This window comes from Brassica napus, chromosome C6 (assembly GCF_020379485.1).
Source record: "Brassica napus cultivar Da-Ae chromosome C6, Da-Ae, whole genome shotgun sequence".
Lineage (NCBI taxonomy): Eukaryota > Viridiplantae > Streptophyta > Magnoliopsida > Brassicales > Brassicaceae > Brassica > Brassica napus.
In genome coordinates, this window is record NC_063449.1 from 17366243 (window position 1) to 17384739 (window position 18497).

At 34.6% G+C, this 18497-nt stretch overlaps 2 protein-coding genes across 5 annotated transcripts; both read left to right on the plus strand.

Moving 5' to 3' along the window:
* Positions 1-9457: 9457 nt before the first annotated feature.
* On the plus strand, positions 9458-13400 carry LOC106411495 (probable E3 ubiquitin-protein ligase ZFP1). 4 transcript variants are annotated; one of them, XM_013852269.3, is made up of 7 exons: positions 9458-9659; positions 9866-9970; positions 11344-12055; positions 12140-12483; positions 12573-12680; positions 12803-12976; positions 13076-13400. In XM_013852269.3, the coding sequence occupies exons 2-7, from the start codon at positions 9959-9961 to the stop codon at positions 13220-13222; spliced, it is 1497 nt and encodes a 498-aa protein (XP_013707723.2). In that variant the 5' UTR covers positions 9458-9659; positions 9866-9958; the 3' UTR covers positions 13223-13400. The 4 variants fall into 4 exon arrangements, with proteins under 4 accessions (XP_013707723.2, XP_013707721.2, XP_013707722.2 ...); XM_013852268.3 differs by having other exon boundaries at positions 9459-9659; positions 12128-12483; XM_013852267.3 differs by having other exon boundaries at positions 11344-12483.
* A 2187-nt stretch (positions 13401-15587) lies between these two features.
* Positions 15588-16856, plus strand: LOC125588382. Its single transcript, XM_048759700.1, has one exon. The coding sequence runs from the start codon at positions 15588-15590 to the stop codon at positions 16854-16856; it is 1269 nt and encodes a 422-aa protein (XP_048615657.1).
* The last annotated feature ends 1641 nt before the right edge of the window (positions 16857-18497 follow it).

Genomic DNA, 18497 nt, shown 5'->3' on the forward strand with positions numbered 1-18497 from the left:
ATTTATCTCTAACTAGTTAAGGTTATTGATAGGATTTTAAAGTTTGTTTATTGATTACAAACACACGGTTTAAACTGTATTTTTTAATAATTAAAGTTTTGGAACCTTATGCTAATAATCTTGTTCAGGTCTTAACTTAGTTTTTTGATCATCCGATTTAAAGATTAATCCTTCATATTAAATATGGTGAATCGGGAGAATAAGGGAATCAACCCCATTACACTACCATTGAACGGTGTTGCATGAAGATCATTACTTTATATCAGTTAATTACACAGCGCATTTGAGTTTTAATTTCTTGGATAAGATGTGGTTGTCTGGTTTAGATTGTTCACAACGTTGTCTAGCCATAAATTGTAAACTATTGTTTGTGTTATGAACCAGATTGTGGATAGCTCATAACTAAGAGATTATTATTTGTAATCTTTTCATTTATCTATGACGGTGTAATCTCCTATATAAGGAACCTATATGTTATGAATAAATATATATTTTTCCATTACTTTTATAACACGTTATCAGCACGAAACTCTAAATTCCTAAGCTAATACCCAAATCGAAACCCTAAAACCCTAACCCTAGCCGGCGATCCGACGAAACCTAAACCCTGATCGCGTCTCTTGTTCCCGCATCTGTTCCAGCTCGCGTCCCCGATCAGCTTCAGCCCAAGGCGTTCCTGATCCTAGCTCAGACGTTCGCGATCCGAGAGCAGCTCCAGCACGCGACCTCAACCTCGTTAGCGACAACATCAGATAGCTCGCGTCCGACGATCAAAGCGTTCCCGATCATGCAACAAAGGACGTCCGCGACCCGATAGAAGCGACTCGATACATTCCAGCTCGCGACTCAACTCCTTTGGTGGTCCGATTCAACAATCATCTAAGGTTAAAAGGTAATTCAAAACCTAAGAACCCATAATCGAACATGGATTGATTGATAAAGAATGAAACCTTAAAACCCTAATCTTTATGAATCAAAACCATAGGGTAATAAATCAAAAATCCTAATTGAGTAAATCGAAGCTCTAAAAGTTTGATACCCCAAATCCTAAATCATGTTCCTACATGATTAAAACTCCAAATCGGTTTTTACAAGTTAAAATCCGATAAACTCTAACCCTATATCTCTAAACCCTAAATAATATAAGTATCAGAATTAATTATACTATAATTATCAAATCACATATTAAAACCCTAATCGAATATTTTGAAATCAAAACTGTTTTCTGTTTTGATCATTGAGGTTTTAAATCTGATTGAATCTGATGCTATATTGCTAGAATTGTTTGACCGTTAAATTGATAGATTTATTTTCTCATTCTGCTTGGTTAATTGTTCATCTGATTTAAAATTGTTTAAACCGACCAGCCTGTTAAAACATTGATTGAATCTGATAGGTTGCTAGCTTGCTTTGCTTAAATAATCCGATATGTTGATAGATTGATTGAGGTTTACTTGTTTAAAATCTGAATGATCTGATTGCATGATTCTTGAGGTTTAATATCATCTGTTAGGATTGATAGTTTTGTAATCTGATCTGTTTTAAATAGAAAACCTAAATAATCCGTATGATAGGTTATATTGATCTGATTTGGATGTCTTTGAGAATTGAGAATATGTATGCTAGGTTGATAGATTCATGATAAAATCTAATATCTTGAGGTTTAAGATTGTATGCTAAGTTCGATTAAATTGATTGATATGATTATATGTTTTTGAGGTTTGATAAATTCGGATACTAGATAAATTATTTACACACGGTTTATGCTAAATACCAATCAGCCTTGAAACTGATTCATTGAAATTCATGCTTGAAATCTATATTCTAGTATTGCTAAAATCAACCTTGAAACTGATTGAGTGATTAATAAATCTTTTTACTAGTTTTGGTAAAATCCATTGATTGTTAAACCCTAATTGCATGATTAATTGAATCTGTTTTTGCTAGTCTTGATAAACCATAATATTATGAGCACATAGAAATAGTATTGATGAGACTTGCTAGAAATTGACTGATTGATTAAATGCCTTTAAGATTGATAGTCTCATTGTCCTCACAAGATTGAAATTCGAATTGATTGTTTTTAAGAGTAAGGCCGCATGAAAATTATACCTAAATATTGAGTGATATATGATTTGAGATGTCGAAAATCAACCTGGATTTTGCTGCCCTAAATCTCTCTGGAGATAATTATTTACGGTGGGCATTGGATACAAAGATTATCCTAAAGTCAAAAAAACTTGGTGAATGTATCATAGAAGACAATAATGCCAATGAGAAAGATTGATACATGGCAATATTAATTACTAGATAAGGCCCGTGCGTTGCAACGAGTTTTGTTTGATGTTTTAGTAAAAACATAAAAATAATAAATCATTTTATTATAGATTGATGATTTTTGTTTTGTTTGCATAAGCTGTGAGATATTTATTTATAATTACAAACTCATTTACACACATAAATCTCTATTAGTAGTTGTATTTATAATCATGGTACATAGGTAAATTGTTATCAACTTTGTATTTAAGGCTAGAGAAAACACTCGTACCTAAAAATTTAAACCAAACTCAACCAAAGTAAAAATTAAAATTAAAAAATTGAAAGCTAAATAAGGTCAATCTAGTTAGTGACAATATTATATGTGAAATTACCAAAAATACAACATTCTTAATACCACATTCTCAATACCACTTTTATTCTCACTTTTAAAAAGAAAAAAAACACTTATAATCCTAAGGTTAACTAATCTAGACTAAAGATTTAGAATTGAGGGGGTGGGGTAGGTTTTAGGAATATGAAATTTAGGATTATAATAAATATATAAATAAATAATTATTTTTTTTAAATTTTTTTTGTGTTAACTAAATATAGTTAACTCATATAAGTTAACATAAATATATATATGTTAACTAATACCGAGCTTCATAAACTTCATTATTCATTTAAGAATTTTCAATCATATGGCCAAGATTAACCAAGCAACCATCATCATAGCTGAAACTAATAGAAATAATAAAAATTAGTATATTAAATTTTATTCAACTAATTAGAGTTAACTAATAAAATAAACATCCAAAATTTTTTATTAGAATTTAGTTCAGAAGATGCTGATTAAAAAATTACACTTTGATATCTCTTGCTAAAAGACTTTCATGATAATAACAATATTATCACATTTCACAGCGCGATATATATCTTGAAATAGTTCTACTTGTCCAGCTCATAATGTTGCTTTTATTTCAATTTCACTATAAAGAATAGAGTTTTTGTAGAAAAAAAGAAAAAAAAAACTGAAATTGCTTAATGGAATTGGACTAATAATTCATAGAGAAAAAATGCTACAGTTATTTATAGAAAAATACCTTCTTAACAATTAAGTTAGAGTATCTATTTGAACATCAGCTTTTTCATATTATTGATATACTAATTACACATCTGTAACAAAAAAGTTATATATATATATATATATATATATATAAATGCATGAATGTTATCATCTAATTAATAGTTTCTTGTATCTTTAAGTTGAGTAAAATCTTTGTAGTTGAAATCAAAAAAATTTCACAGAGTATTTGAGGTAATGGTTGTTTCACACATATGCAGTTGTTGTTCTCTCAATCACTCTTATCTGAAATTTATGATCGGAGACTTTATAGTTTTTACTGTAATTTTTTCAGTTACAAAATAAAATAAAATAATTGTAATCCTTTTTGGATTATGATTTCTTAAACATAAAATTTACTATTTTAATAAGAAAGTTTATTATCATATGGAAATATTTGAAATACTTATTTTACATTTTTTGTTTAGATTTGAAGAAAAAAGAAAAGTACAATTAAACAGTCTTTAACAATTTTATTTTGTAGAAGATTTTATAAAAGGATAATTACTATCAAACAAATTTTTACAATTACATTTTCTTTATGTTTTTAGAAAACGAAAATTAGTATTAAGTAAATTATTATACATTTTGTTTTGTTTAAGAATTGTAAAAAGGAAAAAAAATTAGAAAAATGAAATTATTGTCAACTAAAAACTATCAAATAATCTTTTTCTATTATCTTTGTTTATGATTTAAAAAAAGGAAAATTACTATTAAATAATTCTTGTGTTATTATCTTATAATACTTATATTATTAATTATGATATATAAAGCAATTATGTTTGGTGACAAAACATAGGAGAGCTTAATCTTATATATAGATGTGAATAATTGTAATCTTTTCAGTTACAAAAAAAAATTGTAATCATTTTTGGATTATGATTTCTTAAACAGAAAATTTACTATTTAAATAATAGAGTCTTTATTATATGAAAATATTTGAAATACTTATTTTACTTTTTTTTTTAGATTTGAAGAAAAAAAAAAGAAAACTATAATTAAACACTCTTTAACAGTTTTTTTTGTAGAAGATTTTATAAATGAATAATTACTATCAAACAAATTTTCAAAATTATATTTTCTTTATTTTAGCAAAACGAAAATTAGTATTAAGTAAATTATTATACATATTTTTTTAGGAATTGTAAAAAGGAAAAAAAATATAAAAATGAAATTATTGTCAACTAAAAAAACTATTAAATAATCTTTTGCTGTTATCTTTATTTAGTATTTTAAAAAATGATTTTACAAAACGAAAATTAGTATTAAGTAAATTATTATACATATTTTTTGTTTAGGAATTATAAAAAAGAAAAAAAAATTAGAAAAAAGAAATTATTGTCAACTAAAAACCATCAAATAACCTTTTGCTATTATTATCTTTGTTTAGTATTTAAAAAAAAAAAAAAAATTAACATTAAATAATTCTTTTGTGTTATTATCTTATTATATTTATATTATTAATTATGATATATTTTAACACATGTCATCATCTTAAATTTTTAATTGTCATGTGTCATCGCCATGTTAATTAGCAACTTTGAAGAACCAAGCTTTATATAATAAGATTAGCCATCATCTTATTAAGATATTCAAAGATCAGTATCTGACTATAGAGAATCCTCTAGACCTTTGGACATAGTTAAAAATCGAGATATGATCACCAAAGAACAATGTTATTACCAAAGACCCTATTTGATTGGAGGAATCCCAGAATCCAGGACTATAAGTCCGTGGATGAGTCTATTGCTAGCTGGACAAAAATAATGGATTACTGATGAGAAACAGTGAATTGAGACCTCCTGGATTAACCACATTACCTGATACCAATAAGGCCGCAGAAGAAAAAAAAAAGAGGTAACCACATCCAGAATGATAGACCACACGGTCATGGCCGTGGAGGGTGGAAAGGACATGGCCATGGCCACTATAACACATTTGTCTGTGGGAATCACTATGGCAGAGGCCGTGGGTATCAACCCAATTTGAGTCATGGTCAAGGCAGTGGCCGTGGTATATCCTTTAAACCACAAATCTCGACCAAATCAGTATGCCATAGATGTGGAATGGGGAACCATTGGGCTAAGATATGAAGGACTCCCAAACATTTTTGTGACCTCTATCAAAGAGTGTCTGAAAGGAAAGAATCCTGAAATCCACTTGGTCTATAAAGATGGTGAAAATAATCTCGAACATGATCAAGATGATCTTATGGAATATGAGACTTATTATTGCCTAAAAGAATCAAGTTGATAATCTGATTGCGACATCAAACTTGTGTGATTGCTTTGCTTGTATGCTTTCCCTGATTTTTATCTCCTTGAATTTATTTCTATTACATTGTCTGCTTAGATTAAATGAATGAATGATTTTTCTATATGAGTACACTGAAAAACGCCAATAGTACTAAAGCATGTATCGCCAGTCTGAAAGAAGACTATGGCTAGGCTAATATATTATTGCCTAGGGGTATGCATCTAGAAATCAGTGATGCCTTATATTCACTCAGCTCTAAGAGCAAGAGCAGCCTATTAAGTTTTAAAGATATAATAATGAATGGTTTCCATATTGAAACAATGGGCGAAGGAAACAAAGAGTTCCTTCAAATATATGTATAAAATCGCCCAAGGCCATAATAAGTCCTAAAGACTATACATGCATTCTCTACTGGCCTAGACTATGCACAGATCAGTATGATAGAGGCTAAAAGCCTGCGAAAATATACACTTTATGGCACGACCGGATTGGCCATCCTGGTCCAAACATGATGCGAAAATTGATATTCAAAAGGCACACATTAAAAGATAAGAAGAGTTATCCCAAAGAATCTCACGTGTGTACATTGTACACAAGGGAAACTCATTAGGTCATCACCAGTAAAACGGCTACGAGCCCCTTTTTCACTATATGTCTAGATAATATTGGTGAATACATGTCCCAAGCGTTTAAATAATTATGGTATGTCCATGGGGGTACGTGTAGACAATTCTGTGATACATGTCCATACCAAGAACGGCTTGGCCGAAATCTTTTAAAACGCAAATAGCTGATTGATAGACCATAACTTATGAGGTCAAAACTCTCATTCACAGCTTGGGCCACACGAAATTTACATGCACCTAAGTTAATACGCATCAGACCATTTAGTGAGCATAGATATCCCCTATCACAATTATTAACGGGTCAAGAGCCAGACATACCCCATCATAAGACATTTGGATGTGCTGTCTATGTACTAATTGCTCCACCACAGAGAACTAAGATAGGACCTCAAAAGGAGGATGGAGATATATGTTGGATATGATTCTCCCACAATAATAAAGTACTTTGAGCCAACTATGGGTGATTATATTTGAGGTCATGTACACGGATTATTTTAAGACCAGGAGGAGAGAAAAAAAAGTTGGTAAAAGAATGGTAAAAGAAATAGAATGGAATCAACCATCAATGTCTTGGCAAGATCCACGGACTAAAGAATGTGAAATAGACGTCCAAAGATTATACATTTACAAAGCTAGCTAATCAAATGCCAGACACATTTGCTGACCCGAAAAAGAATGACTAAGTCATATATAAACCAGCTTGTAAAGCACCAACGAATTTGATGTCCAAGAAGAGACACAGTCAAGTTGCTACAGAGTCTAGACAACATATGAAACGTAGTAGACCAAATAGGTTCCAGAAGATAAGAATCCTCGGAAACAAAAGAAAGGTGCAGAGAATGATAATCAAAATCCAAATCCGAGGTTACTAAGGAAACCATCCCAGACATGGAGATAAGACCGGCCGGCTCTAAGGTACATGTACCAAACAATGTAGCTTGAGACGCCAAGCTGCAAAGTATTAAAGGTCCTGATAATAATGAATCTCAATCGATTATATCATGTTTGGAACATAATGAAACCAATAAGGAATGTCGACATAAGATGATTTATTTAAATACAAGGTAGCACTTGAATTTATGAATATAAGCGAGGATCATGTACCCACGTCAATATAAGAGTGCACACTCGTAGAACAGATTGGATTGAATGGAAACGTGGGGTTAAATAGTTTAAAGAAGAAAGACGTATTTGACCATATGATTAAGACGACATATGATGTTAAAACCAGTGGATATAAATGGGTCTTGTGAGGAATAGAAATCGTGAGATATAAAGCTAATGTTGCACAAGGATTCTCACAAAGACCAGTAATAAATTATGAGGAGACATACTCCCATGTGGTGGATGCAACTACTTTTAGACTTCTCATAAGTCTGGCTATATAAGAGAGAAAATTAGACTTGCAGCAAATTGATGTAGTGACTACATATTTATATGGTCCAGTGGATAATGAAAGTACTAGAGGGTATTGAGCTGAAAGTACATCACGTTCTCTAGAACAATATTGATAATCATCAAAGTATATGATCTGAATATCCTAGTAACCTCTGGATACAATTTTCCAAACAGTTGAATATCTCAAGAAAGAGTTTGAGATGAAAGATCTTGGAAAACAAAGTTTTGTTTGGGATTACAGCTTGAGTACATTAACAATGAAATCCTTGTGCATCAAATAGTATATACAGAAAATGGTACTTAAGAGATTTAATATGGACCAGTCTCACCCATTATCTAGTACATGGGCGTGAGATCACTTGTTTTGGACACTGATTCATTCAGTCCAAAGGTGGACGATAAAGAAGTCCATTTAGTCCTGAGATGGACGATGCATAAGTCTTGTTTTAGACACTGATCTGTTTGGTCCATAAGAAGGACGATGAAGAAGCCTTTGATTTTGGTTTATTTTATACTAACCAGCCCAAAGAGGGGTTATTTGGTTTTGTTGATTTGTTTTCAGACAGGTTATGTTTTACACATGGTGGTACACGCATATCCAAGATTTCGTGTGTGTGTATTTGAGGTCGATGACTCAATATGTTCGATCAGATTGTGGCATGGCCGATGGTAAAGAAGAACCAACTATCATATTCGAGGGCGAAGCATATTCTGCCCAAGATCTTTACCACCCACGGATTGCAGAAAATTGGAGAGGTCCAAAGGACCTTCAGTAATGTCCAAATCAGGGGGAGTAATGTGTGTTCAAATTAGGGGGAGTAATGTGTGTTGTACTCTTTTTTCTTCACCATGGTTTTGTCCCAATTAGATTTTCCTGGTAAGGTTTTAATGAGGCAACATTAAAGCACATTACAAGCTCTAAATGGTTATGACATCTAAGGGGGAGTGTTATGAACCAGATTGTGGATGACTCATAACCAAGAGATTATGATTTGTAATTTTTTCATTTATCTATAACGGTGTAATCTTCTATATAAGGAACCTCTATGTTATGAATAAAGATATAATTTTTCATTATTTTTTATAACAGTTTGGGCATAATTAGGTATCAACCTGGTTCAGCAAAGAAATCACATGCATTGGGGCGACATTTCCTTAAAGCTTTGCGTTAAGAAAACCAAACAATTCAATAACTTTTCTCAAAATCTATCTAATATGCAGAGATAAATAAATATTCAGTTATATATTCTTAACAAACTTGTAACAAAAACCAGAATAACCATTTTTGATAAAGTAATCAGATTTAATAAATCATGTCAATTTGGATCATTTAATGAAGATACAATAAAATCCTCTATAATTATTTTTAAAAACTTGATTAATAAATGAAGTTTAATTCATGGTTGGCATGCCTCAGCAATCAGCTATGATGAAGACCAAAAAAAAATCTGAGATTAAAAGTTTGTAATAATTAAAGTTGGTAGTAATAAATAACTATACAGAGTACTACTCTCTGTATTTAAGAGATTAATATTGTATATTTATTCATATTTGAAATATTAATGTTTTACATTATAATGAATGTGTTTTTGGTAATATAAAAATATGAGTAAAAAATTATAGTATAATAAATAAAAGTGGGTTTATCAGTTATGCAAAGGCTAAAGTTGTATTTAACGGCGACGTTTAGGTCTACAATTAGGGCACTGTCTATTTTTTTTAATTAATTAGAATTTAAAAAATGCAGCAAAAATGAGAAACCAATGAAAATATAGGAAACTAAAGAGAAAAAAAGGATAAATGAGAAAAATAAATAAAAAGCTTGTTGTTCCGTCAGCGTGCGAGAAGAAAGGGTTAGAATCAAGAAACCGACGTCCCTCTCTCTCTCTCTCTTTCTCTTTCTCTTTCTCTTTCTCTTTCTCCTTCTCCTCACCTCTTCTTCCTCTCTGCTTCTGATCTCTCTCTCTCTCTCTCCCTGATTAAACCTTCATAATCAGGTAATCATCACGTTTAATCGGCTCCCGAAGCCCTTTTTCTCTTGTAATTCTCCGAGGCTTCGAATCATTATTTTGTTTTTGTGGGTTTTTTTGTTTTATGTTGATGATGATGAACTTTATGAGAAGAAATTGCATTGTTGTGGGTTTGTTGATTTTGCGATTTTAACCATCGAAGATTGTTCATAACCTTATCTGCATGTTTGCAGGGAGTCTTCGGATTCTTTCGATATAATTTACAAGTCTTTTTGTCTTGTCTAGCTCGTTGCTGCCCTTCGACATCTCCAAAGCTTTCTCCTTTTATGCTCTCAAAGGTCTGATTTTTCCTTCCTTCTAGTTCTGATTTGATGGGCTTTTTGTTTATTTGTATGAAAGTTTTTATCTTTATTTTCTTTTTGGTAGTTCTAGAATTGTTCTTACTTTCTCATTTTTTATTTTAGTTCTACAGCTAAGTTTGTTGTTTCCTTTCATGAAAATGATGATCTTGGCTCCCCTTACCCTGTCACAATGCAATCTGTTGTGAACATGTTGCTTTTATATGTTTTGATTTCGTTACTTCACTCCCAAAATCACAAGTTGACATATGCAGCTTAGCTTACAAACTTGTAATATAGCTTAGTTTTAAGTAAAGGTGTAATGATTGTTGCATTAGTTGATATAAAAATATCGATTTCGATTTCATACTCAGTTTATACTTTATTGTGTCATCATTATGGTTGCTGAGACTTTGTTTTATATAACTCAAAACTCTTGCTTTCTTTTATATATAACTCAAAACCTATCAAGGAGAAAGTTTTGGTTTTTCTTGGCTAGTTGTAGAATTTCTTCATGAAAATGATATTGGCTTTTTACCCTGTCATCATGAGTTTAAGAATGCACAATGCAATCTTCCGAGAACATGTGCTTTGTGTGATTTGATTTCCTTACTTCACTCCCAAAATCACAAGTTGACATATGCAGCTTAGCTTACAAACATGTAATAGTATAACTTAGTTTTAAGTATCAGCCGTTGAGAAGGTGTCATGATGCTGCATTAATTGATATTAAAAAAAGCTCATTCTCTTACTCAGTTTATACTTTCATGTGTCATCATTATGGTTGCTGAGACTTTGTTTTTTTTTCTTCCTTCTTGCATTAGATGATAGTTTTGATTTTGGTTAGGCATGGTGGGTTTGTTTCATCCCTTTTTTTTCATGTATGAAAGTTTTGATTTTTTTTCTTTGTTGTAGAATTGTTCATAAGCTAAATTTATATTTCCTGAGAATGATCTTGGCTTTACCTTGTTATCATGAGTTTGAGAATGCACAGTGCAATCTTCCAAAAACATGTGCTTTGTGTGTTTTAATTTCGTTAGTTCATTCCCAGTATCAGAAGTTGACATATATGCAGCTTACAAATAGTGACATTGATTATGTGTAATAATGTTGCATTGATTGGTTCCATTAAATTTAACAAAGTTCAGTTTCTTACTCAGTTTAAACTTTGTTGTGATTGTAATAGATTGCTGATGGTTTTTCTTTATAACTCAAAACCTTTCAGAAGTTGACATAAGCAGATTACGTAGAGTGACATTGATTATGTGTAATAATGTTGCATTGATTGGTTCCATTGAATTTTCTTTTAAAAAAATGTTCAGTTTATACTTTGTTGCTGATGTTTCTTTATTATGTGACTCAAAACCTGTCAGAGGGCTTATGCAGCAAGCGAAATGGGACAAAGAAATAGAACAGTCGATTTAGAAATGGCGCAGCAGCAGCAGCAGCACCACCATTCTCAATCCTCTATCCAACCAGGTCCTTGCATCCTTCTGAGCAGCTTTCCCCCACAACAACAACAACAACCTGATAACAATAATAATAACCTACCTGCAATGGCTGCAAGCTTTCCTAATTTAGAAGCTCGTTCTCTTCAAGACCCAACCTCCTATGACATGTTCTATGGTCTTCCTCAGTACCATCATCACCACCAACTCCATCAGCCTGCTCCTCCTCCGAATTACTATGTTCCCTATATGGCATTTCAGGGTCCATCCTCAAGCAGTCAAGGTGTAGTTGGAGTAAGTTCTGATCAGTTTATGGATCATACAAGAGGGGCGTATAAGAGAAAGAACGCCGAAGGAATACCAGTGATGAATCATCAGTCTCTGAGTACTTTAGCAGCTCCATTCAACAATACACCTGAGACAATAGCTCCTTTTGGAGGCCCAAGGAGCAGACCGATGAACCCTGTTCTCCCACCTCCTCCTCCTCCTCCTCCTCCTCATGCTCCTAATAGCTTCATTCAAGGGAGCTATCCTGGTCATCATCCTTTCCCACCTCCTGGCTCAATCTGGTACGAACAACACCATGGCAGACCTGATGGTTCACCATCGTTTTGGCCCCACCCACCTTACATGCATGGTACCTACCGACCCATTATTTCTTTTTTAAAAGCTTTGAAATTTTGTAATATTTATCATCTATCTTTTGTAGCTGGCTCCATAGAGTCTAGTGGTAGAAACCCTACAGCGTTCATGTATCCTCCGAGGGACCATTATTATCATCACCCTCCACCTCCTCCTCCTCCTCCTCCTCATGTACAAGGAGTGAGAGGCCAGAGCGCCACATTGTACCCTCCCATGGCTTCTTCTTCACCATCGTATGGATTTCCTCCTGGGAACTTTGCTCCTCCTCAGAACACAATCAATAGAGGTGGTCCCTCGGGTTCAGAGATGGGTCCAGTTCAACCAACAGGGTTTCGGATATACCAGAGAGATGATTCTGTACCTTTAGCAGCTCTTAGACAACACCGTGGAGGAGTTCCTCGCTTTAGAATGATGCCTGATGATGTATGTTACTTTCGTTCCTCATTTTGTCCTTTCCCTATGCTTTCATCGTTGCTCAAGATTCTGTTTGGTTCCTCTCAATGTGTGTTCAGGAAGTTGCGATATTGGAGTTTGGAGACTTTCTTGGTGGTGGCTCTGGAAATAACCACATTGATCATCATCGAGATATGCGTTTGGACATCGAGGAAATGTCTTATGAGGTGACTCAATCATTACTCTTTACCTATGTTCTTATCAGAGTTAGGCATGTAGCTTGTCTTTTTATTTATCATAGTTAGGATTTTGTTGAAACTGATTTGAACAACCGTGGGGGTTTGAACAGGAGCTACTTGCGTTGAGCGAGCGAATTGGAACCGTGAACACTGGTTTGCCTGAGGAAGACGTTAAGAACCATCTGAAAACAAGAACATGTTCTGTAATCAACCTTGCAGCAGAGTCCTCGTCGTCCTCTTCGAAAACTAAAGATAGAGAAACAGAACCTTGCACCATATGTCAGGTAACAAAAATATATCCAAAGATCAAAGATTATGAAAAGGTTGGACATGCTTGTATTTCAAAGCTCTAAAGAATGATCTGATCTCAATTTGTATTACAGGAGAGTTTCAAGAACGAAGAGAAGATAGCGACTTTGGATTGTGGGCACGAGTATCATGCAGGATGCTTGGAGAAATGGCTGGTTGTGAAGAACGTTTGCCCAATCTGTAAAGCAGAGGCATTGGTCACGGAGAAGACAACTGTTTAATAGGAAGAAAGAATGGCTTTTTAAATCTATATATATATATATTTATATAAAAAAGAAACTTAACAAGAAGAGAAGGGAAGAAAACAATAGTTTGGGCTGGTTTTCAGCTCCAAAAAGGATTCTGTAAATTTGTACTCTTTTTTGTTTGTGCAGATATTAATGTGTGTTAATGGTGTCACTCTTTTTTATTTGGTTTCTTGGCTTATGTGAAACTGAACAAATGTACAGGCTAATTTGCTTTATCTAGGGCTTTTCATTCTTGTATGCTTTCTTGTTCGGATTGCTTACGGTTTTTATTATCCATTTTTTTAAAGGAAAATTCTCTTTTAAGACGTGTCAAATTAAAAAAATTTGATTGGATAACATGTATTGGTTGAATTCTTGCACTCTTGACAAGTTTATGTGTTATTGAATTTGTCATGCGTGGTACCTTGGTAATCTTGAATACACTATAGAAACTTTTGTATCTTATCAAATCTTCTATTTGGACCTGAAGGTACATCAGTACTCTAGGCTCTAGTGTAGATACTATGTTTACCAATTCCGAACTGTTTGTCTTGAAAAATATTTATAATTGTTCAAATTTAATCATGCATTTCATCACCCAAACTTGAGTTTCAAACTTGGGAAAATTAGAAGATTGGGCAACTTTTAAGCTTGAATTAGAAATTTGGGCAAGCCCATGTTTTAATTAGGTTGTTGGGCAATCTAGTAGGAGAGAAAAGAAAAAGTGGACAGTTTTAACCTTTTTGCCCCACAATCTTGAGCTGAAATTCGTGGGACCAGGCTGTCTTTTGCCCAGAAAAACTTGCCTCAGGAATACCGACACACGCGCGCCGGATGTGCGTGTAAGAGACGAATTGAATATTATATTATTTTAATTTCAGAAGGAAACATGGTATTGGACTTCGTTTTTGGGCTATTTGACCCCAAAACTTGAAGACCTTATATGTGATGATTTCTCGCGGGAAACAACGGCTCCAAGGTGGACGAATGGCCATTAATGACTGGTGACTTTGGAAAACATGTGTTTTACTTTAATTTATTAATTAAAAACAGGGCAACTATTAATTATTTAATACAAAAACGTACGAACCCTATCTCTTTGCATGTCTCCTTGTTGAGGAGTAAAAAAGGCTACCGAACAAGGAAACTTGAGGCAGCGAATTTTACACACAGAGGCATGAGCTGCATCCGATATGGTGAGGGAGGAAAGGGTATGGCGGATGGTGGGTGTTCTGTTTCTAGCATCGAAGGTAAATCATATATAAGCCGTACACCATTGCATTTATGACATTATAGTTATTGATGAAATCATTTATTACAGATTTGAGGGTGTTCGGAATTCAGGTGTTTTTTTGTGCGAAACTATATTTATTGCTTCTGATTAGCACATTGAATTTTTAAATAAATTTATGTTTTATTTTTCGTAGGTGTTCACGATTCATACATCGTTGTAATCTCTGGACGGTGGATTATGTACGACACTGGTGACTGGGATTTTAAACTTGATAGCGACCGTATGGGGAGGGCTGTCTATGCGAAGTTGATAACTTCTGTTGAAGACTTGAAGCGGACCATTATTGAGTCATACGGTCTAGTTGGAATGTCTGTTGCCGTTGAGATGTCATATTGGCTTGGTGAACACAGATCTTGTGCTGTTGGTGAAAGATAAGCTCCTGTTCAAATTTCCAAAGATAAGGATTTCGACTTGTTTACTTCGGCACGTAAGGTGGACAAGTACATCAACGTATTTGTCACATTCAAAGAGGAAATATATGGGAAAATCCATTTTCTGAGGCCAATGGGGAATCCTTTGAAGTCCAAAGAAGTTGCCAGCAACAACGAAATGCAAGTTGGGAGTACGTCTGCTGATGTGCACACCCGGAATGAAGTTAATGACGGTGAGACTGATTTGACCGAAGATGAAATAATTCTGATGGGAGTTGCGGAAATTGAAGCAGTTTATGCCTCAAATGGTTTTGGGATGCGTGAAGTGGATGGAACTGCATGTGAAGTTCAGAATAAAGTGGAGACGACTGAAGATGCTGCGTTAGGGGAAGGCTAAGATGCCGACGATGAGGATTATGATTACAATTTATGGCATGATTTTGTTGGACGAAATTGCGAATGGGACGATGATAAGGATGAGGATGGAGGGGTAGGTGGTGGTGGTCGAACGAACGTAACATATGGAGGTGTACGTGGTGAGGTGGTGACTAAAACGAGGAGTGGACGAACTAATCCTTCTTCAAACAAAGGCAGTGGTTCATCTACAAACAAACAGCGTACCGCAAACCCACCATCAACTTTTGAAGATTATGTAGATGAGGGTAGAGATTACATAGGTTCATCTAGGATTTCGATGGAGAATATTGAAGAAGCAAGTAACAATTTAGGTGTCAAGTCAAGTGATCAAGTGGCCGACACTGAGAATCATTCAGATCTAAATCAAGAAGAGGACCCAAGTTTGGACAACAACTCCCAAATGTTGGTTCTCCAGACTCCTCCAAAGCCGTTCAACATGCATACTCGGGAAGTTGACGACAGTGATGATTTCGTTGGGCATGTCCCTCAATGTGTTTCGTCTAGATCGACACATGATACATCTTATGGAGAAGACGAGGATGACGACTTTGTCGAACCGGTACCTCAGTGTGTTTCGGGTGGTCAGACACATGAAACCCTGGTTGGAGAAGACGAGGATGAAGACTTTATCAAACCGGTACCTCAGTCTCAAAGCCGTGAGGAACACGCAAGAAGACGTCGTGAAAAAGATAAGGCTGATGACGAATCACTCATGAAATCCTTTAGAGCCGTTGAGCTATATGGATTTGAGGATGTAGAAGCTTCGTCTAACAACGAAGCAGTTAACGATTATACCGTCTATGATATTGACTTCACTCTAGCAGATGCTGATATGTACACTGGGAAGCTATTCAGTAGCAAGCAAGAATTCAAGATCAGTTTGCACATTTATGCCTTAAAGCAGGTGTTCAGGTTCAAGTTCCACAAACATGCGTTTAACTACGTCGCAGCGAAATGCATTGAAAAAAACTGCAAATTTTATGTTATGGCTAAGCAATTGGGGGAATCTTCGACATATCAGGTGAGGAAGGCGCAACTGAAGCATGTCTGCACATCTGATGCTAAAGCGCAATATAAGAAACATGCGACGTCGAAAGTAATAGCTGCACTAATGAGATCGAAGTATGAAAGGCTCCAAGCTGGACCGCGCGCATCTGAATTACCCGAGATGCTCCGGAGTGAGTTCTTGTTTACAGCCACATATTGGAAATGTTGGAAAGCAAAAGAGTTAGCAACTGTGGCTGCACAAGGAACAGAAGAGAGCTCTTACAAGCTCCTGCCGAAATATTTTTATGTTGTAAAGTATGCAAATCCTGGGTCCATTACTAATATCAAAACTGAAAAAGATGATAAGGTTCAGACAAGGTTTAAGTACGCGTTCATGGCGCTGAAAGCTTGCATTGACGGGTGGAAGCATCTACGGAAGGTTATTGTGGTGGATGGTACTCATATGTTTGGGAAGTACAAAGGGTGTTTACTAACTGCAAGTGGGCAAGATGCCAATTTTTCAGGTATTCCCTATAGCGTTTGCTGTTGTAGACAATGAAACAAACGAGTCTTGGAGTTGGTTTTTTGAGAAGCTGACAGAGATCGTAGAAGATGGCTCCGATTTATCTATTGTGTCTGATAGAGCAAATCAAATATGTGTTGCTAAAGATAAGTGGTTATGGAGGAGATGAGAGCCAGGGATACGCACACACTTCAATTGTCTGAAAAGGTAGATTATCTTACCTTTTGGAATGACTATGACCCACAACTTAACAAGTTTAAGGATCTCCAGAATGAGACTGAGCAGAAGCTGGTTAGGCTAGAGAAGATAATGTCTGAGTTAGCTGAAAACAGAACAAGGTTAACCAATGGCTTCGAATACTTTGTTGGTGGAATGGTTATTATATTAGTTTTACTTGGGTTGGTGATCATATTCAAGTAACTCTTTATTTTGTAATGTAATAAATCGGATGAGTAATGAACTCTTGATGTGGTTTTTTGTAATGTGTCATTTTTTTTATGATTCTACTAAAATTCTATGAACCAATAAACACGTTTGAAAAAAAAAATGGTGAATATCTCCCTCTCAATATTATATTCTACTATTTAAGTAGAAATGCTTTTGAAGCAACTTGCCGTTAGAAATGCTTTTGAAGTAAAATATAGCCGTTACAATCTTGCACTATTTAAGTAGAATTCAGAACACCCAACAACTCTCTTCACAACACTCAACAATCTCTCTTCACCACACTCACCAGTACCACAATATGACGGATCCTTACTATAAAGAGATGAAGCATCACAAAAGGGAGTATGACTGGGTGAGCAATTGTGTCTATGCCAATTACAAAATTCCAACGAAGTGTATCTGCGGTGGAGCTATCACCGTGGAAGCTGATGACAGAGGAAGAAACTATTACGTATGCAAAGATTTTAAGGTAATATTGGAGTTCACAATACTTAAATTTGCCTCCATTGTTAACGGAATTGGTATTGTTTTTAGCTAACAAATCTAATATATTTTCTTGTAGAACGATGGTTTGCACATCCGTCATGACTGCCTTACCGCCCTCGAGGAAGAGCTGGATTGCTTGAGAAGTCACTATGCTGAGGAGGTGCCGCTCCGCCGTGAGCTGCAATTTGAACTTGCGCAAATGCGTGAGGAGATCAAAGAGCTTAAACAATTAATTATGGTGGATCGCTGATCTTAGCATTTGTCGGATCTATTATGTAATTTTCGTACTCTTCTATCAAATTTGTACTCTTTATGTTAAGGTTAATGGATTCTAAGGTTAATTTGTACTCTGTTATGTAATTTTATATTAAGGTTAATTTGTACTCTTCTATCAAATTTTAACTGTTTATCTCATAATGGGCCTATCCATATCCAATTAAGAAGCAAACCCATTTGAATTAATGTAGTTTCATAATGTGTACAAAAGTCATCATTATACACCCTCGGTGAAGGTGTACGAAGTCATCATTATACCCCCTCGGTTACGTAAGCTTCATAACGTAGTTTGAAACTAGGGCTACCTTCTGACACGGAAAAGACATCTTCTTTATACATATTTGTACTAATTAATGTATGAACTTAAGGTATTCTCATCTCTCTCTTCGTTGGTGTACGAACACGCGTACACTAATGGTTTTAACACGAAAATAAATTTAAGTGAACTCTGTCTACGACAAGAAAGTT